At 39.7% G+C, this 26,166-nt stretch overlaps 1 protein-coding gene and 1 long non-coding RNA gene across 3 annotated transcripts in view; one reads left to right on the forward strand and one right to left on the reverse strand.

Moving 5' to 3' along the window:
• spryd7b (SPRY domain containing 7b) lies at nt 1–21,494 on the forward strand. Of its 2 annotated transcripts, none has more exons than XM_072584531.1 (5): nt 1–169; nt 12,876–12,992; nt 14,548–14,714; nt 16,805–16,907; nt 18,293–21,494. In XM_072584531.1, the coding sequence occupies exons 1-5, from the start codon at nt 64–66 to the stop codon at nt 18,388–18,390; spliced, it is 591 nt and encodes a 196-aa protein (XP_072440632.1). In that variant the 5' UTR covers nt 1–63; the 3' UTR covers nt 18,391–21,494. The 2 variants fall into 2 exon arrangements, with proteins under 2 accessions (XP_072440632.1, XP_072440633.1); XM_072584532.1 differs by lacking the exon at nt 1–169 and adding an exon at nt 2,527–2,576.
• Nucleotides 10,903–26,166, reverse strand: part of LOC140486009 (uncharacterized) — a 22,549-nt gene continuing 7,285 nt past the window's right edge. The window contains exon 2 of the long non-coding RNA XR_011962500.1: nt 10,903–11,757. This is a non-coding gene — a long non-coding RNA (uncharacterized lncRNA). The remainder of the gene's footprint in view (nt 11,758–26,166) is intronic.

The raw sequence follows: 26,166 nt of genomic DNA on the forward strand, positions 1-26,166 counted from the left end.
GGCTGCGTCGTGCTCGTGACGTCCGGGGAGCCGGTGACGTCCGTGTGGTGGGACGTTGGGAAGATGGCGTCGTCAGTGTTGTGCTGCCTGAGATGGTGTGGGGATGGAGGCGCTGGGCACATTCAGCTGAAAGAAATGCCTGCTGTTCAGTTAGACACACAGCACATGGGTGAGTCAGCGAGCGGCCGGACCTAACACCTGTGATTCGGATTCACCTCCGAAAGCATATCGTCAGACTTCCTCATAGCAGTTATATCCTCGGCGTCACCCCCCCCCCGCCCCCCGCCGGGGCCTCGCCCCCCGCCCCCCGCCCCCCGCCCCCCGCCGGGTCCTCGCCCCCCGCCGGGTCCTCGCCCGGTCCTCGCCCCCCGCCCCCCGCCGGGTCCTCGCCCCTTAAAGTGTTTGAAGATGAGGCAGGTTTGATGTGCACCATCTGAAATTAAACACATCTACAGTTAATCACATACATTACACCAGCCCACTCCTTAGACGCTGTTGTGATGCATGATTGAGCCTTCGGCTCGAGAATTGTTTAACTTCAACTATAGTGTACTAACTGGATATTTGTATTTAACAGCGATATTGTTAATTGGCGTCTCCTAAAGATCAAGAATCGTAGTTTCCCAATTTTAGACAGAGGCGCCTAACTTGATTCATTGACTCGATAACGCTAATCTCAAAATGTCAGTGTTAAGTAGCCCAACATATGACTAGTTTTCTGCCATTGGGCGATATTAGTTATCGTGACATTAGATGATGATGAACATTGTGATCGGAGTGTTGTTAGGTTGTGGTATTGTCATTAGACATTTTGATACAAGGTAGTGTTGATAGTCGTGTGATACCAATGCGCCACTAGGCGTTGAGCATCGATTAATAATATTCATTTACTAAATAATTATTTATTTTAAATGTAGAAAAGATAACAGCCGAAGAAAAATAAATCTGGCAATGTAGTATCACGTTATGATTTGGAGAGGGATTTAAAATCAAAATTGCAACTCCTGTGTATTGAATGAAACGATAAGTCATGATTTCACACTTTAAATTTAAAAAGACCCTGTACAACAACTAAACAAAGCATGCACTACTAATTTAGTGCTATGTTTTGTAAATCCCAATCTTAATCCCAAAGTCTATTTTTTTCCATCCAAGACTTCCCTGTATATCTCAGATTCTTAAAGATTCTGTACTTTTGGGACCAAACCAAAGAACATCACTACTCTTAGGAATTCACTTTGTTTCCCCCAGATCTTGGTATTCTGACTTTTGAGGTTTTGGGGGGGGTGGGGTTTGGGGGGTTGTGGGGGGTTGTGGGGGGGGGGGGGGAAGAGAGAGTCTTTCCAGTAGCATTCAACCAGGTGAACCTCCAAGGAAGAGTATCACTGCTTTCTTGCTCAGTGACTTCAAAATTTAAAAAAAACTTTTCCATTAGCTCTTTACTAGTCTCTACTACACAAACACCACTGTTGTCAACATCTCTGCTCATGTCTGGAAAAAAACACAGACAGACCAAACACAAAGTACTTCCTCTGTAACCTATCTCCATTGTAATTTACCTGACAACTCTTTGTCCCAGTTGGAGACGCAAACTCATTAAATTTAACTTCCCAAACCTTATTTTTGATCTGATAAGTATATAGATACTTTGAGACCTTCCCTTGTTTATTGGTTGCTTTTCAACCTTTTCTTTTGGACTATGAAATGGCAAATACTTCATTAGGAAGACAGGACCATTCTTCTCAGACTTACTGTCTTCAGTTTTGCATCTAAATAGACCCATCAGTTGTTTTAGGCTATCAGCATTCTAATGTTGATCTTTTAGAATTATTGGCCCGTATATAAAAATAGTGGTGTTTTTCCGCATGCAAAATGCAAAGTGTCACCTTGCTCTGGTCCTGTCTTGAAACACTGAATATAATGCAAGATTTTACTGCAGAATTCATCATTTCCTCTTGTTACCCTCCGCTACTTCTCTGTTCGCTGCTTGACATCGGCCGAGTCTCGGTAATGGGCTGTGGAGTCTCAGTCATGGGCTCACCTCCACCATTGTCACCACTCCTGCAAACACAGTGTCTGAGCTGTAGCCATGGACCTGGTCTTGTACATCCTACCAGAACACCCAATATATTTATACATCATCCGTGATGTGTAAATACCTTGGGTGTTATGACACTTTGCTGAATTCGTGTTTCAATTACTTTATATCTAAAAAAAATGAATTTTCCTCAAAAGAAAACCTATTCCTACAACATATGAATCATGAAATTAGATGTTTTCACAATGTATGGTTAATCATTATGACATCATGGATGATGTATGTCCACCGTGTTATTAAGTGATGCCAGTCATGGTAGCACACTTATTTAATCGTAGAATTCAATTTAAAAATACATAGAGGCTTTAGGAAGAAAGGCTTTATGGCCTTAGGCCTGGCCTGCTCTTCCAGCTCTCTTTTCATGTGATCAGATAGTTACAGTCACATTTATCCATCATGTTATAATCTCTTGTACCCTTTTTTCTTTAGAATCTATATCAACAGATTGAATAGATGTTGTCAGAAACAACCCCTGAAAGTGAGTTTCACAGCCTCAACTTAGGGGAGAGGTTCTCCTGCTGCTTCCTGTTTTACTGTGAAATTTTAATGTTTCAATTTCCTTGATCTTAACTGTACAATTACTGCTTATTCTAAATAATTACCTATACTTTGTTACATTATGTGCATTTTTAAGCCAAAATAAGTTATTCTAGTTTTTGATCCTTCACCTTTCCCCATCCCAGGCACATCCTAATTAATGTTGAAAAAGCACAGCAGGTTAGACAGTATCTGAGGAGCAGGAGAGTCGACGTTTTGGGCATGAAACTTTCATCAGGAATGTGTAGGGGGAAGGGGGCTGAGATACTGATAGTAGGGTGGGGTTGGTGCTGGACGGAAGGTAGCTGGGAAGGTTATAGGTGGAGGTAGGTCAGTGGGGAGGGTGGAGCAGACAGGTGGGACAGGTTAAGAGGGCGGTGCCGAGATAGTTCTGAGATCAGGTGTGGAGAGGGGAGATTTGCAAACTAGTGAAGTCAGTGTTGATGTTGTGATTAAAGAGTCCCAAGGTGGAAGATGAGGCATTCTTCCTCCAGTCATCGGATGGCTAGGATTTGGCAGTGGAGGTGGCCCAGGACTTGCATGTCCTTAGTGGCATGGGAGGGAGAGTTAAAGTAGTCAGCCACAAGTCGGTGGGGCTGTTGGATGCATGTGTCCCAGAGAAGTTCCCTGACATGTTCCATGAGTTGGCGTTCTGTCTCCCCTATGCAGAGGAAATCACATCGAGAGCAACAGACACAGTAGGTGAGGTTCGTGAATGTGCAGGAAAATTTCTGCCAGATGTGAGAAGATCCTTTGGGGCCTTGGATGGAGGTGTGAGCGCATCTTGTTGCGGCAAGGGAAGGTGTGCAGGGTGTGGACCAAGGGAGTCACAGAGGGAATGGTCTCTGTGGAATGCAGATAAGGGTGGGGAGGGAAGGATGTCTCTAGTCGTTGAAATGGTGGAGGATAATGTGCTGAATCCAAATATTAATGGGGTGGAAGATGAGGACCGGGGGACTCTATCCTTGTTGCAGTTGGAGGGGTGGAGCTCAAGGGGCAGAAAGTGCCCCTCCACCTTCCACAGCGGCACCTTCCCTTGCTACAAGAGGTGTAAAATCTGCGCCCACACCTTTCCTCTCACCTCTGTCCAAGGCCCCAAAAGAACTTTTCAGATCTGGCAGAGATTTTCCTGCACATCCACCCACCTCGTCTACTGTGTCCATTACTCTCTATCTGGTCCCCTCTACAGCGGGGAGACAACACCAACCCACGGAGTGTTTCAGAGAACACCTCTGGGACACACGCACCCAACAATCCCACTGCCCTATGGCCAACCACTTCAACTCCTCATCCCACTCCATCAACAACATGCAAGTCCTGCTCCTCCTCCACAGCTAAGTCTTAGCTGCCCACTGACTGAAGGAAGAACGCCTCATCTTCAGCCTTGGGACCCATCAACCACTCAACATCAACGTCGACTTCACTAGTTTCCAAATCTCTATCCCCTCACCTCATCTCAGATCCAATCCCCAATGCCCTGTTGACCTGTCCTACCTGTCCATCTTCCTCCCCACCTATCTGCCCCACTCTTCCTACCAACCTATCACAATCACCCCCATCTGCCGACTCCCCGCTCCTTGAATGCTGCCTGATCTGCTGTGCTTTTCCAGCGCCATACTTTGATTCTGACTCTTCAGCATCTGTAGTCCTTACTTTTTCCCACATGCTAATTAGTCCAAGGCTTAAGTGCATGTGGAAACATATTATTAAAATTTATATTTCATATTTCAAGCAATTGTAACTTATTTGTTACATATAATTGAGCATTCTTACCCACCCTGGATGAAGAGTATTCATATTTTACAACTCAATTGTACAATGCTAAAGAATCATTGTATTGAAAGGGAGCATTTTTGCTGTGACTCAGTTTGTAATTAAACCCTGATGTACCACTTGAGATAAAATTAGAACAAAAGATTAAAGGAAAATGTTAAACCTGTTAGCTGCTGATATTACATAATATTAATTTTATGTAATAGATGAATCACTAAAAGCTGGAATACAAGTTCAGTAGGTAATAGGGAAGGCAATGGAGTATTAAAGTAGGGTGGTTTCACTAAACATATACAAGGTTTTAGTCAGACCATAGTTGGAAAACCGTGAGCAGTTTTTGGCTCCCTTTCTAAGGAAAGATATTGGCATTGGAGACAGTGCAGAGAAGTTTCACTAGGCTGATATTAAATATGGAAGGACCCTCTTTTGAGGAGAGAGAGCAGATTGGGCCTGTAATCATTAAAATTTAGAAGAATGACCTTATTGAAACATACAGGCTTCTTTCAGGATTTGACAGAATAAATGCAGAAAGATGATTTCGCTTTGTTGGAAAGTCTAGGACTAGAAAGCATAATTTCAGAATAAAGGGTCAGACACTTAATACAAATGAGGAAGAATTTTTTCTGAGGGTAGTGAATTGGTGGAAAACTTTACCACAGAAGGCTGGGTCATTAAGTACATACAGGGTTGAGCTAGGCAGCTTTTTAATCAATAAGGAAATCAAGGGTTATACTGAAAAGGTTGGAAAGTGAGTTGAGGATTATTCAATCAGCCATGATAGAGCAGGCATTGTAAACTGATTGGCCTACTCCTGCTCTTATGTCCTGTGATGAAAGCTTATGAGAACTGATGAAATATTGGGTTTTATTTTTAAACACCAGATGGACTTTATCAGTGCAGTCATGCTATTTGGAATGAAAAATGTACCAATGTTCCTACAATTAATCAGTAAAGTAACTAGAGGACTTTGACATTGTGCTGTTTCCATCAGTTACATTGTTTATAGTCAAACCTGGGAGGAGCATTTGCACCTTTTTGGCTGAACTGTTTTGATCAGCTACAAAATGCTTTAATTTTGGCCACAAGTGAACTTAGATAGGCCAAGGTGACTTAGCTGGGCCATACCCATGGGAAAAGGTGAATTCACACCTAGAGAGGCAAACAAAGGTTACTTTGGATTTTCCTGAACCTAAGGTAAAATGTGAGATTTTACATTATGTTGGCATAAGTGGACTCTTATCATGTTTTTTGTGAACATTATCACTCGTTGCATCCTTACCAGGTTTGTTGAATAAAGGCTGAAAGAATGAATGAAAGTTATCGATGAAAATTTGAACAATTTACTGCCAACATTATTTTTAACCATGCTGAATTATGCAAAGCTCCTCAAGCTGGCTGTTGAAGGTAGAGACATTGTTTAGGGACTATTTTACTGCAAGTTAATGATATGGGGTAGAACAATTAACCATTTAATTTGCAAGACAAAACTACATATCATCAAAAAATTAACCATTGGTAAAGAGATATTGAGTCTTTACTGGCTGGACATAACTTTGAAATACACATCTGCAACAACATGGAAGAAGAAACTTATTCACATGGGCCACAATCCTTTGACTTTCTTAGAAAAATTTCAGGACAAGTGTTTATTATTATTTCAATGGAGCTTAATTCTCCAGCCACACAGTTTGAAAACTGTTTACAAGCCTGGAAAATAAATTATCACAGATGCTTTGAGAGCGTACATTACCAGATACTGTGTGGTGGGTGAAAAAATTGTGTTCTTTGTATATTTAATGTTAACATGTAATTATTGTAAGTATTATATAGAACTTGTAAAATGACCATTGGTGAATAATGAAAATGTCTCAGATACATTTTCACTGTTCTTTAGTGATTTCTTTAAAGCAAGTTTTGAAGCCTAGCTTTAGAATTTACTGTATGATGTGCTTTGGTTATACAACTGGAACAAAACAAACCAGCTACAATTTAGAAGGTCAGAGTTTTTAAGTTCAAGAAAAACACCCAACACTTGAAAGATTATTTTTTAGTTTTATTCCTGATTTTAAGCAGACGTGTGAAGTGTTTTTATTTATTCATTCATTTTGTGGGATGTGGACATTGCTGGCTGGCCAGCATTTTTTGCCCATCCTTAGTTGCCCTTGAAAAGGTGGTGGTGAGCTGCTGCCTTAAACTGTTGCAAGTCCACATGCTGTGGGTTGTCCCAAAATGCCATCAGGTAGGAAATTCCAGGATTTTGACCCAACAACAGTGAAGGAAAGGTGATCTATTTCCATGTCAGGATGGTTAGTAGCCTGGAGGGGAACTTGAAGGTCGTGGTGTTCCCATATATCTGCTGACCTTGTCCTCCTCAATGGAAGTGGTAAAGCGTTTGGAAGGTGCTGTCTCACGATCTTAGAGTTCATCTTGTGGTTAGTACACACTGCTGCTACTTAAGGACAGAGTGGATGTTTGTGTCTGTCGTGCCAATCAAGTGGGCTGCTTTATCTTGGATGGTGTCAAGCTTCTTGAGTACTGTTGAGACTGCACTCATCCAGGCACGTGGGAAGTATTCCATTACACTCCTGACTTGTGCCTTGTAGATGGTGGACAGGCTTTGGGGAATAAGGTGTTGAGTTCTCACTGCAGTATTCCTAGCCTCTGATCTGCTCTTGTAGCCACTGTGTTTATGTGGTGAGTCCAGATGAGGTTCTGGGCAATGATAATCCCCAGAATGTTGACAGTGGGGGAATTCAATGATGGTGACACCATTGTGGGTCAGGGAGCAGTGGTTAAACTGTCTCTTGTTGGTGATGATCATAGCCTGGCATTTGTGACACGAATGTTGCTTGGTTGCTTGTCAGCCCAAGCCTGGATACTGTCCAGATCTTGTTGTTTCATTATGAGGAGTCACAAACGGTGATGAACATTGTGCAATCATCAGCCAACTTCCCCACTTGTGACCTAGTGATGGAGGGAAGCTCATTAATGAAGCAGCTGAAGATGGTTGGGCCTATGACACTACCCTGAGGAACTCTGCGGAGATGTCATGGAGCTGAGATGACTGACCTCCCACAACTTGTGTGTCAGGCATGACTCTAACCACCAGAGAGTTTGCCCCCATTTTCCTATTGATTCCAGTTTTTCTAGGGCTCCTTGATGCCACATTTGGTGGAATACAGCCATGATGTCAAGTCAGTCACACTCACCTCTGGAATTCAGCTCTTTTGTCCATGTTTGAACCAAGGCTGTCAGGACCTGAGTGGTCCTGGCAGAACCCAAATTGGGTGTCACTGAGTATGTGCTGCTTTGTAGCACTGTTGACAAATACCTTCCAAGATTTTTTTGTTAAACTGATGATTGACATTATGATGGGATGGTATTGGCCAGTCCTGCTTTTTATGTACAGGAAACAATTGGACAATTTTCCAACTTGTCAGGTGTATGACATTGTTGTAGCTGTACTGGAACAGCTTGGCTAGGGAAAGGCAATGTCTGGAGCACAAGTATTCGGTACTATTGCTGGAATGTTGTCAGGGTCTGTAGCCTTTGCAGTATCTAGTGTCTCCAACCATTTCTTGATATCACATGGAGTGAATCAAATTGGCTGAAGACTGGTTATGTAATGCTGGGGACTTCTGGACAAGGCTGAAATGAATCATGCACTCAGCACTTCTGGCTGAAGGTTACTGCGAAAGCATCCGCCTCATCTTTTGCACTGATGTGCTGTGCTCTTCAATTGAGGATGGGATATTTGTGGAGCTGCCTCCTCCAATGAGTTGTTTAGTCACTCACCACCGTTCATGACTGGATGTGACAGGACTGCAGAGCATAGATTTGATCCGTTGGTTGTGGGATCACTTAGCTCTAATTATCACTCGCTCCTTCTCTTGTTTTGCATCCGAGTAGTCCTGTTGGGTAGCTTCACCAAGTTGACACTTTATCTTCAGGCGTGCTTGGTGTTGCTTCCTGGCATGTTCTCCTGAACTCTCCTTTGTACCAGAATTGAATTCCTGGCTTGATGATGGCTGTGTGGGGATATGCCAGGCCATGAGGTTGCAGATTGTGTTTGAGTACAGTTCTGCTAATGGCCCACAATGCCACATGGATGCCCAGTCTGGAGCTGCTATACCTGTTTGAAGTCTCCCATTTGGTACGATGATAGTGCCACACAATAGAGAGGTTATTCTGTGTGAAGGTAGGACTTTGTCTCCGCAAGGACTATGCGGTGGTCACTTTTACTAATATTGTCTTGGACAGATGCATTTGCAAATGGCAGATGGACAATATGTTGGTTTCCTCAGCACCTGTTGCAGACCCAGAGTTTTTAAACTATGTCCTTTAGGATCCGACCAGCTCGATCAGTAGTACTGATGCTGAGTCACTGTTGGTGATAGACATTGAACTGTGCCCTTGCCACCCTCCATGCTTCCTCCAAGTGTTGTTCAACATGGGGAAGTACCAGAGGTTTCATTGCCCAAGTTTAACTTGAAGCCATGAGACCTCATGGGATCCGGACCCCATGTTGAGGATTCCCAGGGCAACTCCCTCCCAGCACCCCTGCTGACTCGGTCCTGCCAGTAGAACAAACATATCCAAGGATGGTGATGGTGTCTGGGATATAGTCATACTTACGGAATCATACCTTATGATATCAGGCTGTTGCTTGACTAGTCTTGAGACAGCTTTCTTAATTTCGGCATTGTTTCCTTTCCGCTGCCTAGGTTAATGTCAGGTGACCTGTCCGGCTTCTTTTCATTGAAACTTTGTAACGTTTGGCTTGCTCGGCCATTTCAGAGGGCAACTAAGAGTCAACCACATTGCTGTTGGCCTGGAGTCACGCAGGCCAGACTAGATGGGTTTTTCTGACAACTGACGATGATTTCATGGTCATCAGTGGATTCTTAATTCCAGATTTTAAAAAATCTATTGAATTCAAATTCTACCATTTGCCATGGTGGGATTCGAACGTGGGCCCCAGTTTAATAACTAGCAGTAATACCACTAGGTCATTGCTTGAATGAAGATAGTGCTCCTGAGAAAGAACAGTGAAACTAAATCACTTTAGAGTAAAGAGTTAATGTTGGTCCTAGACCTGAAGAGGTTACTTAAAGCTTGAGTTAATTTAAGATTAGGTGGATAGTAACTTCCAGAAGCTATCTTTAGTTCCAGCCTACAGTTAAAAGCTGTATTTGTTGACACCACCATGTGCATGCTATGTATCACTTAATTCCCCTCTCCTCGAACATGCATGCATTTGTGTCTTCACTGTCTTCCCCCTCCCCCGAGTGCACATCTTAACTCCACACCGCTGACCCCATTTCAAAATCTCGCTTCTCTTGTGCATACGCAGTGCAGCATTTGCATATAATATCTAACATCTACACAATGATTTAGAGACGTTTAGAAGTGAGAATGCATATTTCAGGATTAACACCCATGCACAGTTCTCCATAATTCACATGTCAGCAGGCATGTTTTAACCAATTTAAGTGTTAGAGACAGGGAGTCTGTTGTGTACATTGTGTGACTGGTGTTGGATACTGTATAGGGATGTTTTAGGTATTTTACAAAAGCTGTTTTGTTTCACTTCAATTTATGAAAGGGCGTTATAGGATTATAATTTTAATCTGCATTTTTGTTAGAATAAACCAAATTATCTACTATGTTTATCATTTCTTCTGTTAAGAAACTTATTGTTAAATCAAAATCTGTCACATTATGTGCTTATGTTTCAGCTGCCAATATTTAACCTTCATTCAACAATGCAGTGAATACTGCATTTCTGATTAACTTCATGAGTAGCGCTTGGCAGTACACAAGTACAAAATTTTGTCTTTGATCAAAGATCAAGATTTGCTAAAGCCATGAACTTACTTGAAAAATGAGAGACCACCTGTTGAGTAATAACATCAGCTGGAATTACAACACAATAGTCTTGGGGTTAACATTGACCTGAAACAGAATTGGACTAGCCATATAAATACTGCCAAAGCAGTTGAGGGGCTAAGAGGCCTGCAGCAAGTAACTCCCCTTCTGACTCCCTGGTGTACACCATCTACAAGACACAAGTCAGGAATGTGATATAATATTCTCCATTTTCTTAGGTGATTGCAGCTCCAACAACACATGAAAAGCTTAACTTTGTTCAAGCTAAAGAAGCCCACCTAATTGTGGATGTGGTGCCAATCAGTCTCTCCATGATTGACACTCTATCATCTAGAAAACGCACTTCGGAAATTCACCAATGTTTCTTATATAGCATTTTCTAAACCCATGACCACCACTATCCAGAAGAACTGGGGTAGTAGATATGGGACCATCACCATTTGCAAGTTCCCCTTCAAGCCATTCATCCTCCTTGTTTGAAACTAAAATATTGGGAGAAGTCCTTTCCAAAAAGTACTGTGGGTCTATCTACACCAAATGGACTGCAGCGATTCAAGAAGGCAACCTTCTTCAGGGTACAAAGTTAAAAATCACACAACACCAGGTTATAGTCCAACAGGTTTAATTGGAAGCACACTAGCTTTCGGAGCGACGCTCCTTCATCAGCTGATCGTGGAGGGCTCGATCGTAACACAGAATGTATAGCAAAAATTTGCAGTGTGATGTAACTGAAATTCTACATTGAAGAATTGATTGTCTGTTAAGCCTTTCATCTGTTAGAATACAGTGATAGTTTCACTTCTTTCATGTGTAAATCACAAAACCCTTTTTTTTTAAAAAGTTGCATTCTCGGGTTAGCTGTTAACAATGGTGATAGCTAGACAATATGTTGAAGGTGTTAGCCCCCTGTGTTCTCCATCTATGACCTGATGTTTAGATTGATTCTAATCTAAAAAAAGTGAGATAAGAGTTTTACATAAATTCATGCAGTTTTTGAGCTCGGAGTTCTACATGAATGTATGTGGTTTTTGAGCAAAGTGCAATGTAACTCTGCAAGTACAAAAAAATTCACCACACAAAATATATGTGTGCATGTGGGTCTGTCTGTCTGTCTGGGGTGTGTGTGTGGATTTCTGTGTGTACCTGTGTCCATGTGTGTGTAGTGCAATGGTGGTCACCTGTACTGTGACATGAACCCAAGGTCCCGGTTGAGGCCCTCCCTATGGGTACCGAACTTAGCTATCAGCCTCTGCTCGGCCACTTTCCTCTGCTGCCTGTCCCGAAGTCCACCTTGGAGGATGGTCACCCGAAGGTCCGACGCTGAATGTCCTGGACCATTGAAGTGTTCCCCAACTGGGAGGGAACCCTCCTGCCTGTTGATTGTTGTGCGGTGCCCATTCATCCGTTGTCGTAGCCTTTGCTCGGTTTCCCCAATGTACCATGCCTCCGGGCATCCTTGCCTGCAATGTATAAGATAGACAACGTTGGCTCTGTTATCTCACTTTTTAGATTGGAATCAATCTAAACATCAGGTCATAGACAGAGAACACAGGGGGCTAACACCTTCAACATATTGTCTAGCTATCACCATTGTTAACAGCTAACCCGAGAATGAAACTTTTTTAAAAAAAAGGGTTTTGTGATTTACACATGAAAGAAGTGAAACTATCACTGTATTCTAACAGATGAAAGGCTTAACGGACAATCAATTCTTCAATGTATAATTTCAGTTACATCACTCTGCAAATATTTGCTATAAATTCTGTGTTACGATCGAGCCCTCCACAATCACCTGATGAAGGAGGGTCGTTCCGAAAGCTAGTGTGCTTCCAATTAAACCTGTTGGACTATAACCTGGTGTTGTGTGATTTTTAACTTTGTACACCCCAGTCCAACACCGGCATCTCCGAATCATTCTTCAGGGTAACTAGGGCTGGGCAAAAATTCCTGGGCCATCCAGCGACATTTCCAATAACTGATGTTAAAAAATAGGTTAAGTAAGTTGGCAAAAAAATGTGGTTGTTCACTTTGGCAGTAAGAGTGGAAAAAGTGTACTCTCAAATGGTGAGAAACTATTATGTTGCTATTCAGAAGGATTTGGATATTGGAAAGAGTCGATTGTACAGGACTTTGGTGAGGTCACCCTGAATTACTGTTCACCTACGTGAGGAAGGATATGTTTGCCTTAACAGGTATGCAACAGAAAATTGTTAGATTGTTGGGGTGAGTCTATGATAGCTATTAATAGTATAGGATAAAATTTCTAGTAAAATGAACTTTGAGGTCAAGGATCAGCTATTATCTTAATGGCAGTGGAGGTTTGAGGAGCTAAATGACCTAACCTGCTTTCATTTCATGAGTTCTAATTTGCTGCCAATATTTAGTCTTCATTCAACAATGTAGTGAATACTGCATTTCTAATTAACTTCATGAGTAGTGCTTGGCAGTACATAAGTACAAAATTTTGTCTTTGAAAAAAGATCAAGAATTGCTAAAGCCATGAACTTTCTTTGAAAAATCTGTTCATATTTTCTTATTGCTAATTTTGTTCAGATTAACAGATTTGTCTATTTCATAGGAACTGATGTGGTAATTGTGAAAAACGGCAGAAGAATATGTGGTACAGGAGGCTGCTTGGCCAACGCACCTTTGCATCAGAACAAAAGTTACTTTGAATTCAAAGTCCAGTCAACAGGTGAGTAAGATGCTAGAGCAAGGGTGGCCCTACTGTATAATTTTAATGGGAATTTTGTGTTACTTTTGATCTAATGTATGTGGTTTTTGAGCAAAGTGCACTGTAACTCTGCAAGTACAAAAAATATTCATATTTTCCCACTACCAAGTGTCATTCCCTTTTAAGCATCTCAACAAAATTCTGCTATTCCATCTTTACTGGGCATAGGTCTTTTCTGAGCTGGAACCAGAATACAATCTTATTTCAAAGTGAACAAACTTTCAACTAGAAGATCAGGTGACGTTTAGTATGGTAATATTTCAGTTTTAGAAGAAACCGCTACTATTTTGACTCTAGCATCTGGTGCGTTTCTTCTGTATGGTTTATTTCCTACCATCATCCTTTAGCTGTATTAGCCATCTGATTGTACTGCACAAACTTGTCTTTTTTATATATCTTTCCCCTTCTTTAAGAACCCATTTTGACCACCTCTCCCAATATCTCCTCCTTCGGCTGAACATTTTTGTCCATTTTCAGTGAAGCATCATGGGATTTATTTCTGTGCAAAAGGTTGCTTTATAAACGTAAGCAAGTTCTGGAAGGAAATTCCATTTTTGTGTTATTTCAAGATTACCTTTTTTTTAAACAAATTTCCACATAACCATTCACCTTTGCTTGTCTGGTTTTATGCTTTCTCCAGTGTATGTTTTACTCCGTTTTATTAAGCCTTTCCTGAGTATCACTTTTGTGTTACATATAAACGGGACAGAACTGGGTTGACCCAGATCTATTGCTTAGACCATGCTGTTGTAAAGTCCATCCACAAAGCAAGCAAGCAGTCCAGACTGCTAACTTTATTTCCCCCTCTGTATTTATGGAACATTAGTGTTCCCAGACTTGATATCCTAATATATATCAGATGAAACAATTAACTAAATAGTGTAGGCAACTCAAAACGTCAGCCCACTCCTAACCTTCTGGCACAATGTCTTAGATCTTCCAAAAGATCCTTGTTGCAAGTAGAATAGCAATTATTATGTTTCTTAAATTATTTGGTGTTTTAGCTTCAAATGCAAGGGAATTTTGGATTGTGATGTTAAGAGGCTATATTTTTCAAGGTTGATTTTCAATCACACCATACTTTATAGATATTTATAAAATCATGAGGGATATGGGTAGGGCAAATAGTCAAGGTCTTTTCCCCAGCAAGGGCTAGAAGGCATAGGCTTAAGGTGAGGAGGAAAGAGTCAAAAAGGGACCTTTAGGGGCAACTTTTCCACATAGAGCGTGGTATGTGTATTGAATAAGGAATTGGTGGAGGCTGGTACAATTATAGCATTTAAAAAGGCAGCTGGATGGGTATATGAATAGGAAGGGTTTGGAGGGATATGGGCCAAGTGCTGGCAAATGGATCTAGATTAATTTAGTATATCTGGTCAGCATGGAAGCATTGGACCAAAGGATCTGTTTCCGTGCTGTACGACTCTGACTGTAAATTGAAGCAAATTGAGCTGAAGCTTAGATTTGAGGCCATAGATATGCATTGTAACCATATTGTACTCTTATTCTGTTTCAGGAGTTTGGGGAATTGGGGTTGCTACCCAAAAAGCTAACCTTAATCAGATTCCATTTGGGCGGGATGCACAAAGTTTGGTGCTTCGACACGATGGAGCCATTTATCACAATAATGAAGAACGAAACAGACTTCCAGCTAACAGTATTCCTCAGGAAGGAGATGTTGTGGTACATAAGAAATTTAGGATATGCAGATTCTATCTACGGCTTTTGGTTTTCAATAGTTTCCTCAATGCATTATGTTTAATGTATGTGTTTTGGATAATTCTCTCTGATATCTCTACAGCTGTGGCTGCTGCAACTGAATGAAGTATTGCTTTTTGCATGTACATTGTTTCTAGAGAAGTGATAATGAACTTGCATCCCCTTCTATATAGAAAGACTTCACCTCTCCTTCTAACTTCAACCTTCAATCTAAATGTAGACATTGCTTTTGGTGAATTGGGTACCAAAGCTGTCTGGCCTCTAAGCTCTGAATTCTCTTCACTAAATACCCACTGTCCTTTTAAGGTTCTTCTTAAAACCTACCCTGATTTAAATTTGTGTGGCATTGTCACACTTCCTGATTAATGCTGCCATGGAGCACCCTTGGAAATTTAATTTAATTTAGATGCACAATACAAGTATAGGTTATTGGTTGTATTGAAACAATCTTAATTCATATATCTGATCCATGGTTAAAATCATTTCCTACTGAACAGCACTGTGGGTTTACTTACCTATATGAATTGCAAAGATTCAAGAAAGCATTTCATGCTATCTACTGAAGAGCTGATAAATTTGGGCAATATATGCCAGTCTCTCCTGCAACACCAACATTCCATGAATAAACTTTTTAAAAAAGTGGTCAGTCAGCCACCATAGTAGCGGCTTCCAGTAAATAAAAAGCAATGATCACGTACAATTACAAATTGAAGACAAATCAGTGTTAATTTCAGGCAGTTATCTGGAAAGTTCTTTTAAGTTGGAAATTCATAGTGATGGTGATTTGACTTTCCGTTGTTTGACAAAAATGTTTACTCTGTCATTGTAGCTAATATCATAGTAGCATTGTATCAGGCTATGCTGTGTCACCCAACTAATATTAATTGCTATCTACCAAAACAAAGTGACGATATAAATGTATTGCTGTTGGCTCTTTAAAACTTGCAAAACTTTTTTACTTTTATAAATACAATATACCATGATAGTGAATTGACAGCTACGCCAGGTATTCACACTTTTACCCTAGCTGGTTCAAAGTGAAAGGGTAATGTATTTTGCTTAATGCTATCTTAACGTGAGTAAAACAAGATGTTCTGCTTAGATAACCTATTTAAGAGATCAATAGCAGTTGAGAGAACAGGCATAATGGATGAAGAGAGTTTAAGAGAAGTAGCCTTTCAAGCCAGCTCCACCATTCAGTAAAATAATGATTGCTCTGATTTTAATGTCCACCCTATATTGCCTCATCCCTGATAATCTTCCATGCCCTTTGTAATCAATAATTCCCCTCCTTATCTTTCTACTTTGTAGCAGTTTAACAGAGCTGAGCTACTTGCTGGACCATTTGAGGTAGTTAAGTTAGTGCTGTGAATTTAGAGTCACGTGTAGGTCAGACCAAGATTTCTTTGAATGACAATTAGTTGTGGTTACATGGTTGTCAGTAGGCTAATTCCAGATTTTATCAAATTCAAATTTCACCAGCTGTCATGGTGGGTTTCAAGCCCATGTCCCCAGAACATTACTACTAGGTCACCACTTCTCTAGATGTGCTAGACTGACCGTCCCAATTCTTGAACTAGGCAGGAAAAACATGAGTATAAGTTTGATGTGCCTGATAGTTATCCAGTGCATCCTTGCTTGCTCCTATAAAGATGCTAGGAATTTACCATAGAATGAATCATTGATGTAGAACCAGATTCTGCTGCACAGAATCAAACTCTCTTGGAAAGATGTTTTAAATTATTCAGATTTTCAAGAAATAAACTTACACACCTTTAAGTTCTCTTGTTTCAGCCAAGAACTGGCTGCAGGTATGTATTGTTACCAAGCTGCCATTTGACCCCATTTTTCAGTATCAAATTTGTTATTCCATGAGTGACAGGTGTGGTAGTGAATTAATCTTGAAGGGATGCAAAATTAAGGATACAAAATTGAGGTTTTTTTTCATTGAATTGTTCTTGTATATAGATTGAGTTGTTCTCTATGTATAGTTTATTACAGTTGCATGCAGCTTCAGAATTATACAATAATGCAAGTTCATTTTTTTGAAAAAGGGACTCACTTATGATCATGTGGAACTAAACATTTATTTGAATGGAAAAAATATGCATTGTCCAGCATCTGGAATTAGGGGCACAGTGTATCCGGTTGTGTACGGTAAGTCAATTTATGCACTAAGATTCTTGTACTACATTTGTATTCATGAGTTACTCACATGGATGTATCTACAGGGACCACAAAGTGTTAAAATCTGTTTTCAGTTGCATGTATTTGGCAGTGCAGAATTGATGTCCTAATTTATATCTAACAAGAATGAACAGCAAGTATATATAAACAATAATATTGAATGGCTTTTTTTTTGAGGGTCAAATTTTCAGGTTCTAAGAGTTGGGGGTTTTGATATATTCCTGCAAAATATTGCAAAGATCCAGAGCCTATAGTTACATACCCTCTTCGACTGTCTTGTAGGAAAGAGGCTATAGTTCAAGGCAACCAATGGTGGTGTCATCCTCGTATGATTTTGCACACTTAGAAGGCAAACTACAGATGACCTTAAATTTTCTTGGACCCCTCTGCATTGATTAAAATGCACTTTTTAATTCTATCCCCCTCATTTCAAAATACTGCTTCCTCCTTCCCCTGCCATGATAAAGGCAAGTAATGTTAGTGCTACTTGAGTACCAGGCATTGACCGCCTCCGACAAGAGTCCAGTGTGGAAGCAGTGTGTACTCTTATAAGTTGCACTGCAACAACTCACCAAGGCTTCTTAGACAGCACCTTTCCAAACCTTTTACCACCTGGAAGGATGATGGCAGCAGCTGCAAAGGAACACCATCAAATGCAAGTGCCCCTCCAGAAAAAATACCGTGCTGATTTGGAACTATTTTACAGTTACTGCAGCAAAACCCTGGCACTCTATTCCCATTAACACTGATTAGGGTCAGGGTTATCGCACTGTTGTACCTACTCAGGTAGACTGTAGTGGTTCAAAATGACAATTCTCCATCACCACTTCAGTGCAATTATGGATGGGTATTTAAATGCTGACTTAGTCAGTAATACCCACATGCCCTGAAAATAAATTAAAGGCAGGCAACCTGCTCCCTAACTGCTTCTGCTAATACCAGCTACTGGTTAAAATTGAAGTGATTGTGGCTCTAAGCAACTATGTCGTTTGTGTGTGTGTGTACGTATATAGAGGGAACATTGGTTCAAAGTGAATTACTGTATAGTTTTTTTCTAAATACATTAGAAATGAGGTACATTTGCCTCAAAATAGATTATGCTGCTTTTTACACGACCCCTGGCTAAGCTTTTAATAACCTGACCTAATGTCTCTGTAGCTCAGTACCGTATTACCTTTTAATATTTCTGTAAAGCACCTTGACTTTATTAATGATGAGTATCGACTGTTAATCTGTACAAATTGGATTGAGCAGTAAGTGACCAAATTAGATTACCTTACATTTCATATTTTTTAAAATTCCAGTCAAGAGTACCTGCAAGTAGTTGTCTGATAGTTTATCATCTTTTTTTCCAGTTGATGACAGTGCAATTTTGGATTGCCAGTTCAGTGAATTTTACAGCCCTCCACCTCCTGGATTTGAAAAGATTTTGTTTGAACAGCAGATCTTCTGATTTTCACTGCGCAAACATATACACACTCTTGCACTCTCACCTTGCCAGGTCCTGCCTACCCATGTTGTAATGTGATTTTTTTTTGTTTGCAGTTTTGAATGTTAGCTGTTTGAGTTAGTCAGTACCATAACTGGCAACACAGAATTCCAGTTTATCATGCATTTGTCTTTGTGTTGTTTATTAATGGGAACAGCACTTTTTAAAAGTGAGCAATGATGTTTAAACGTGTGCAGTAAATATTAGCTCTTACGCATGTGGTTTTCAGTGGAAGATAAAGAAAATTAGTTATTTCTCCCAGTGGTATACAGCACCACAATCTCTGTACTTCAAAGGCCAAAAGAGATTACAGTACAAACATGGCTGAAAATTATTGTACTCAATTTGGTATATTTTAATCCGACAGCTCGATTTTTGGTCTTTAGTGCTTTCCTTTCATCACAGCATGTTTTCTCCTTAAATACATTCTTTTCTACAATTGATTTATTTTCCCAGTGCAATTCTCACTTATGGTTGTCAGCTTTACAGACTGTTTGTTTATCTTTCACCTTACTCTGTTTTGCTTCTTTGAATCTTTAATCATTGAACAAGTACACCATTGCACATAAAACATTTACAAAGTCACAACCATAGTTCAGAATTTGAAGCCTTTGTTGTTTTGACACAAAAGTAACCTGAAACTTATGATCAGACTGTCAATTGTTCAGGTGATTATCATCTAAACAAGAATTGCAGAGCCCAAAAGCTTGGTCACGTTTGGACTAGTTTCCCTCTTAGAAAGTACAACTGCTTTTTTAAAAGCAAAATACAATAATGCTGGAATTACAAAATACTAGAAACATTAAGCAGATCAGACAGTTCTGTGGAAGATAAACAATCCTTTATCACAACTAGATGATATGGATAAATCTACAGCAAATACAAAAGCAGGGGGTGAAAGAGAGAGAAAAGAAACAAATAGAAGAGGTTTGTCTGTTTTAGAGTAGAGGGCAGGAATGATAATATTTATTTAACTGGCCCATTGGTACCTTATTAGCAGGATGGATCTACAATGTGTCATTAGAACATGAGTGTAACTGACGAAGGAAATTATCACAGTCACCTTTGACTTCAGATTAAAAGGTGCCTGTGCCAAGATTAAGCAACAGAAGGAAAATTAGAAAAATAAAATATTCCCCATAATTTAACCTTAACCAAAAAATAGCCTTTGTTGACTGTGACAGGGAAAGTGGCTATGTCAAGTCACTTTCAAAAGAAATTCAAGTTCAGCTTTATTGAATGATTAAAATCATGCAAAATCTTCATTCCTGGCACAGTGTACACCCTGGGACGGAATGTGAATTGCATCCATTATGCAGTGTTTCTATGAAATCATGTGCTTTTTAAGAAAGAAATCTAAAATAGCATGAATTGCACTGTCAAGGTGAATGATCTTCATAAAAGGATATTCTTTAATGTCTTTTCATAAAAATCATTGTATAGATCACCAAAGTATTCACATGTCATTTGTACTATCTATCTTTGTCACTAGTTGTATAAAAGTTAATATTGTACAGTGGAAATATTGTGGTTATATAAGCAAACCTTAGGCCATGTGCATAATATATTTGAGTGAGTTCAGCTTTCTGAAAAATTTTAGACATTTGTGAGGGGGTTATGGCACTTGAATAATCTAGAAACTGTAATCAGAATGTAGAGTTATGAACCTAGAGAGTCAATATTTATTTACTAAATCATTGAACAATGTTCTCTAAGTTCAGACAAATTAAGGTTGCTTTTACAGTGATTAATGGGAATAAATACTTACTTGGAGAACCATATCTTTGGTCCTTCACAAACACAAAGGACTGTACATTAGATGTTAGTGGAACTGTGTAATGAACATTTTGATGGTGTAGCTCATTTCAGAAGCCTTCATTATTATCTCAGCTACCATTGTAAAGAAATATCAACCATTGAAACTGGTTGAATGCTAGTAATAATCATTTTTCTGTTGTCTGTGTTTTTAAAGAGAAATTAAAGCATTGAGAAGTGTAGAATGATGCACTATTTGCAACAGGAACAATTTCAGCCTCCAGATAGCTTCTTTCAAGCCCATGGTGCAATAACACCCTCCCTTACTAGATTTAAATTGTTTTCACTAGTTTACTCTAATGACTTGCTATCCCAGCACAGTTTACCTAGTCGAGTTTATTATGTAGTATTCTTCTGAACTATCGAGATTGAGTTTTTATTCTACATGTCTGGAATGAAGATATTTCCTTGCTCTTCCCTACTTAATCCAATATTTTTATGTATCTTTGTAAAGTAGTTTACAGACTCTTACAAAGTACTCCAAAAAGATGATGATTACATTATACAAACCTTAGTATAGCTCCAATTGGTTAGTTTGATTGTATTCCCATGACCCATTTTATAACTACAAATTTTCCACATTACGAAGCCTCGCAGTGTGTATTTAATGTGGGGGCTGTTTTACATGTAGGGCTGCCTGCTGACTTCTGCCTTAAATAAAATTCAGATGGTTTGTGAAGGACAATAGCTTGGACAGTCGGTTAACACTTTGCCTAGACTTGGATAAGTGACTGAACACAGAACCAAAGAGGTAGGTTTTAAGAAAAATCTTGAAATGGGGTAAGAAATGCAGGTAGCTTCATTTAAAGTTTGGAAAAGAAATTTCATGGGCATGAGTGCACAGGAATAGTTTTTCATTAACATTGAAACGGAATTCTATTTCTTTTTCAATTGCTATCAACTGTTGGTGAAGTAATGTACTGTAAACTCAGAGCCAAAAGGGCAAGTGAGTTCACTGTTTGTTTGTGTATTTCATTTTGTTTGCTTTGTATTGCTCATGCAAAGTGGCAAAACTGGTTTGTGCCAAGGATATGAAATATGTCAAGTGAGTGTGGTTAACTCTAAAATAACAATCTAAACTTTAAGATAAATGTACATTTAACTAAAACGGTTGTTTGAAATACACTGTTAATTTGTGACCACTGGCATGTAACAAACATTGACATATTTTGCCTGTCAATTATTAAAATTAGATTTTGGGAAGTAAGTTGAATGTTATTTTGTAAAAATAAATTTTGGTTTTCCACTCTGAATTGTAACAAATTCTTTTGAGGTCAAACAGGCTGTTTACAGGGATTTAGTCTTTAAATTATTACAACTTTTGTTGAAGCGTTATCTGCAGCTTTTACTGACCTTAGCATATGCAAGATGCTGCAACCAGGAATGGTCTTGTATGGCCTTTGTTTTAAAAGAAGCATTCTAGCTGCAAGTGAATCTGGGATTGATGTGACAGAAATGGTGCAAAAATATTACTTTAGATTATTTGGTTTCTTCTGAGTTCTCCAATTCCTGAAGCACTCTGTGATACTATAAGAACTAATTAATCCTGAGAAATAAATACTACCAAAAATCAAAATTATTTGGTAAAAGTTATTCACCAGCACATGATTTAAATATTAAAAATTTCAGTACTAGTTATAATGTACTAGTTACATTTTTTTTGTCAATAAGTATGCGACACAATTCTAATGTTGTTTCTGTTAAAATGCCCCAGGACCTTGGATAATAATGCTGTAAATAATAAAAAACATTTTGATGTAGAGCATTAGAGAAGATGACCAAGAAACGTGATCGAAAATATGAATTATAAAGGAACATTTTAAAAGTAGAAAGAGGTAGAGAGGTTTGAGGGGAGAATTCCAGAGCTTGGGATTAAGGCAACAAATCTTGCCCATCATTAGTGAAGTGATAAAAATCCAGAATGTGCAAGAAACAGAATTGAAGAAGCCCATTGCACTCAAAGGCTGTGAAGGGATGAAACATATTATGAAAACAGAGCTTTTAATAAACACAAGTTTATGCAGGATGAAAAACTGGTCAGCCAGGCAAGTTTTGGAATAATCAAGCCTAGGGAGTAATAAATGCATAGTAGAGAGTTTCAGTGTAAGATGATCTGTGAAGGGTTGGAATATAGCAATATTACAAAGTTGAAAGTAGGTAGCTCTCGGTGATGGTGTGCATATGTTGTTGGAAACTCAAATTTAGGTCAAACACAACCCTAGTTGCAAATTGTCAACTTATGATACTTGACAGGATTGAAAACACACTGCAAGAAGACGTTGTAGTAAGAACCAAAGGTAGTAGTTTAATCCTCATAGAATCATACAATATAGAAGAGGTCCTTTCGCTCATTGAGTTTGTCTGACAAAAATGTTCTACTGCCTACAGTAGTCCCACAGCTTTGAACATTATGACACTTCAAGTTCTAATCCAAGTACTTTTTAAAAGGTAACGTTGCCTGAGTCAACTTCCCTCCCAAGTACTGCATTCTAAGTCTTCATCGGTGGTGGGTAAGTTGTTGGTGGTGATTCTGAAAGATAGGATTTAATGCATTGGAGAGGCAAGGACTGATTAAGAATCATCTTTGTGTGAGAGAAATAGTGTCTCTCAATCACAGTGTTTTGATGCAGTAATCAAAAGGATTGAGGGCTAAGCAGTAGACATTATTTACATATACTTTACTAAAGCCTTTCACAGGGTTTAACACGATGATCTAACTTTACTAAGTAGTCTGTGTAGGATTCAGGGAGAGCTTGCCAATTGCATACAAAATTGGCTTGATGAGAGGAAATAGAGGGGGTTGGTGGAGGGTTGTTTTTCAGACTGGAGCCTGTGACCAGTGGTCTTCCACAGGATTTGGTACTGGATCTACTCCTGTCAAAAGACTTTGATTAAAACATATAAGGCAGGGTTAGCAAGCTTGCAGATGACACCAAAATTGGTGGCACAGTGGACAGTGAAGAAGGTTTTCTAAGATTACAAAGGGATCTTGATCAAATGGGTCAGTGTGCTTAAAAATGGCAGGTGGAGTTCAATCTGGGATTGCATTTTGGTAGAAAAACACAGGTACAATTATACAAATAATGGTAGGGCAATGTTGTAGAACAGAAAGACCTTGGCGTGCAGGTACATAATTGTTTGAAGTTTGCACCACATGGAATGAATAGAAAAGGTTTGGAGGGATGTGGGCCAGGAGCAGGCAGGTGGGACTGGATTAGGATTAAGTTCTGTGTGGATTGGTTGGATTGAAGGGTCTGTTTCTGTGCAGTATGACTATGTTTTGGGTGAGAATTTAGGAGACATGGTTACTAACTTTGTGCATAAAATTGGTGATATATAGGACATGAAGAGGTTATTTAAGAGATCTTGATCAATTGAGTCAACAGGCAGATGGAGTTTAATTTGGATAAATGCAACGTATTGCATTTTGGTAAAACAAACAAGGGCAGTACTATACAATTAATGGTAAGGCCCTGGGTAATGTTGTAGTACAGACAGACCGAGGGGTTCGGGTACATAATTCTTTGAAATTTGCGTCATATGTAGACAGGTTGTTTAAGAACACATTTAGCATGCTTGCCTTCATTGTTCAGACCTTTTGAGTAGAGGAGTTGAGGTGTCATCTATGCTGCAACATTTTTCCACTGGAGCTTAGGATAGTGAGTGGTGATCTTATAGAAGTTTTATAAAATCATGAGGGGCATAATCAAGGAGAAATAGCAAGGATTTTTTTTAAAAGCCTCGGGTGGAGGAGTTCAAACTAGGGGGAATTTTTTTTAATGTGAGAAAAAGATTTAAAAACGGCACGAGAAGTAACTTTTTTTACACAGTGGTTTGTATGTGGAATGAAATGCCAGTGGAAGGGGTGGATGGAGGTACAGTTACAATAACAATATTTAAAAGACGTTTGGAGGGTTATGGGCCAAACACAGGCAAGTGGGCTTACTTTGGTTTGGGAACATGGTTGATGTGGACTAGTTGGACTGAAGAGTCTCTCTCTTGCTGAAATCCCCTCTCAACCTCCTGCCTTTTACTTTAAAATTATGTCCCCTTGGCCTATTTACCCTGTCCATGCCCCTAAATCACCTCTGTCACGTACTGCCTCAAACTTCTCTGCTCCAACTAAAACACACTGAGCTTATACAGCCTCTCTTCGTACCTGAAATGCTCCATTCTAGGCAACGTGATCAATCTCCTTTGCAGCCCCTCCATTTCAATCACATTCTTCCAAGAGTGTAGTAACCAGACAGACAGTACTCCAGTTGTGTCCTATTCAAAGTTCTGTACAACTCCATATGACCTCCCTGCTCTTATATGTCACAACTGATAATAAAAGCAAGTGTCCTGTATGCCACCTTATGTATCCCATTAGCCTGTCCTGTCACCTTCAGGAACCTGTGGTTAAGCACCCAAATCTCTGTTCCTGATGTGTGCATTACCTCACATTTATCAGGGTTAAATTCCATTTGCCATTAATCTGCTCATCTAAACAATCTGTTTAATATCTTCCTGTAATTAACACCTTCCTCTTCACCATAAACCACCTGGCTAATCTTTGTGTCAACTATAAAGATATCATTCCCATAATATCATTTACATTATTTATGAATATGCCAAACAATAAAGATATCCTAACATTTAGACAGAATTTCTGTTCATCCAATGCTGGATGTTTGCAAGAATGTGAGACTAGACAGTAGTGAGGCAGACGTGAATGTCATAACCTACATTTGAAATCCGATATCTTAGAGTCATAGAGATCTACAACACTGAGACAGGCCCTTTGGCCCAAACGGGTCTATGCTGACCAAAATGTCTAACCACGCTAACCCCGTTTCCTTGCACTTGGCTCATACCCTTCTAATCATTTCCTATCCGTATATTTGTCCAAATGCCTTTTAAATGTTGTTAATGTACCCACCTCAACCACTTCCGCTGGCAGCTTATTCCATGTGTGTATCACATTCAGTGTAAAGAAAGTTGTCCCTCGGGTTCCCTTTTATTTTTTCCCCTCTAACCTTAAACTGATGTCCTTTAGTCCATGATTCCCCAAGCTTGCGAAAAAGACTGAGTGCATTCAACCTATATATGCCTCTCATGATCTTATATCCCTATAAGGACCCCTTAGTCTCCTAGGCTCTAAAGAAAAAATTCAAGCTTGTCCAACCTTTCCCTAGAACTCAGGCAACATCCTGTAAATTTCTTCTGCACAGTTTAATAGCAAGGTGACCAAAACTGAACACAATACACCAAGTGCAACATAACTTCCCAACTTCTATACGCAATGCCCTGACTGAAGGCCAGTGTGCCAAAAGCTGCCTTCACTGGCCTGTCCACCTGTGATTCCACTTTTAGAGACCATGGACCTGAACTCCAAGAATTCTCTGTTCCACTACACTCCTTAAAGCCCTACCATTCACCATGAAATTCCTACCTTGATTTGATTTTACAACATGCAGGATCTCTCACTTATTTATATTAAATTTCATCTGCCATTTCTTGGCCCTCTTCCCCAGCTGATCAAGGTCCTGCTGCAGTTTCCAATAACCGTCCTCAATGTCCACAATACTGCTTATTTTAGTGATATCTGCAAACTTACTAATAGTGTTGTACATTCTCATCTAAATCGTTGATATAATCTGCTTCCTACCATCAAGTCTGTTTTGTATCCAATTTGCCAGGTCTCCCAGGATTCCATGTAATCTAACCTTCCAGAGCAACCTACCATGTGGAACCTTATCAAAGTCCTTACTGAAGTATATATAGACTATGACCACCTCTCTCCCCCCCCCCCCCCCCCCCCCCCCCCGCCCTTGTCAACCTTCTTGGTCACTTCAAAGAACTCTTAAATTTGTGAGGCATGATCTCCCACTCTCAAAAGCTATGCAGACTACTCTTAATCAAACTGTGTCTTTCCAAATGCAT

The sequence above is a fragment of the Chiloscyllium punctatum genome, chromosome 15, assembly GCF_047496795.1.
Source record: "Chiloscyllium punctatum isolate Juve2018m chromosome 15, sChiPun1.3, whole genome shotgun sequence".
Taxonomy (NCBI): Eukaryota; Metazoa; Chordata; class Chondrichthyes; order Orectolobiformes; family Hemiscylliidae; genus Chiloscyllium; species Chiloscyllium punctatum.

What these genes read in the sequence shown, in the direction of transcription:
- spryd7b (XM_072584531.1), top strand. Translation starts at nt 64, where the DNA reads ATGGCGTCGTCAGTGTTGTGCTGCCTGAGATGGTGTGGGGATGGAGGC. An exon ending in ATTCAAAGTCCAGTCAACAG is followed by an intron (nt 12,993 to 14,547) that starts GTGAGTAAGATG and finishes ATTCTGTTTCAG; the next exon opens with GAGTTTGGGGAATTGGGGTT. An exon ending in AGTGTATCCGGTTGTGTACG is followed by an intron (nt 16,908 to 18,292) that starts GTAAGTCAATTT and finishes CTTTTTTTCCAG; the next exon opens with TTGATGACAGTGCAATTTTG.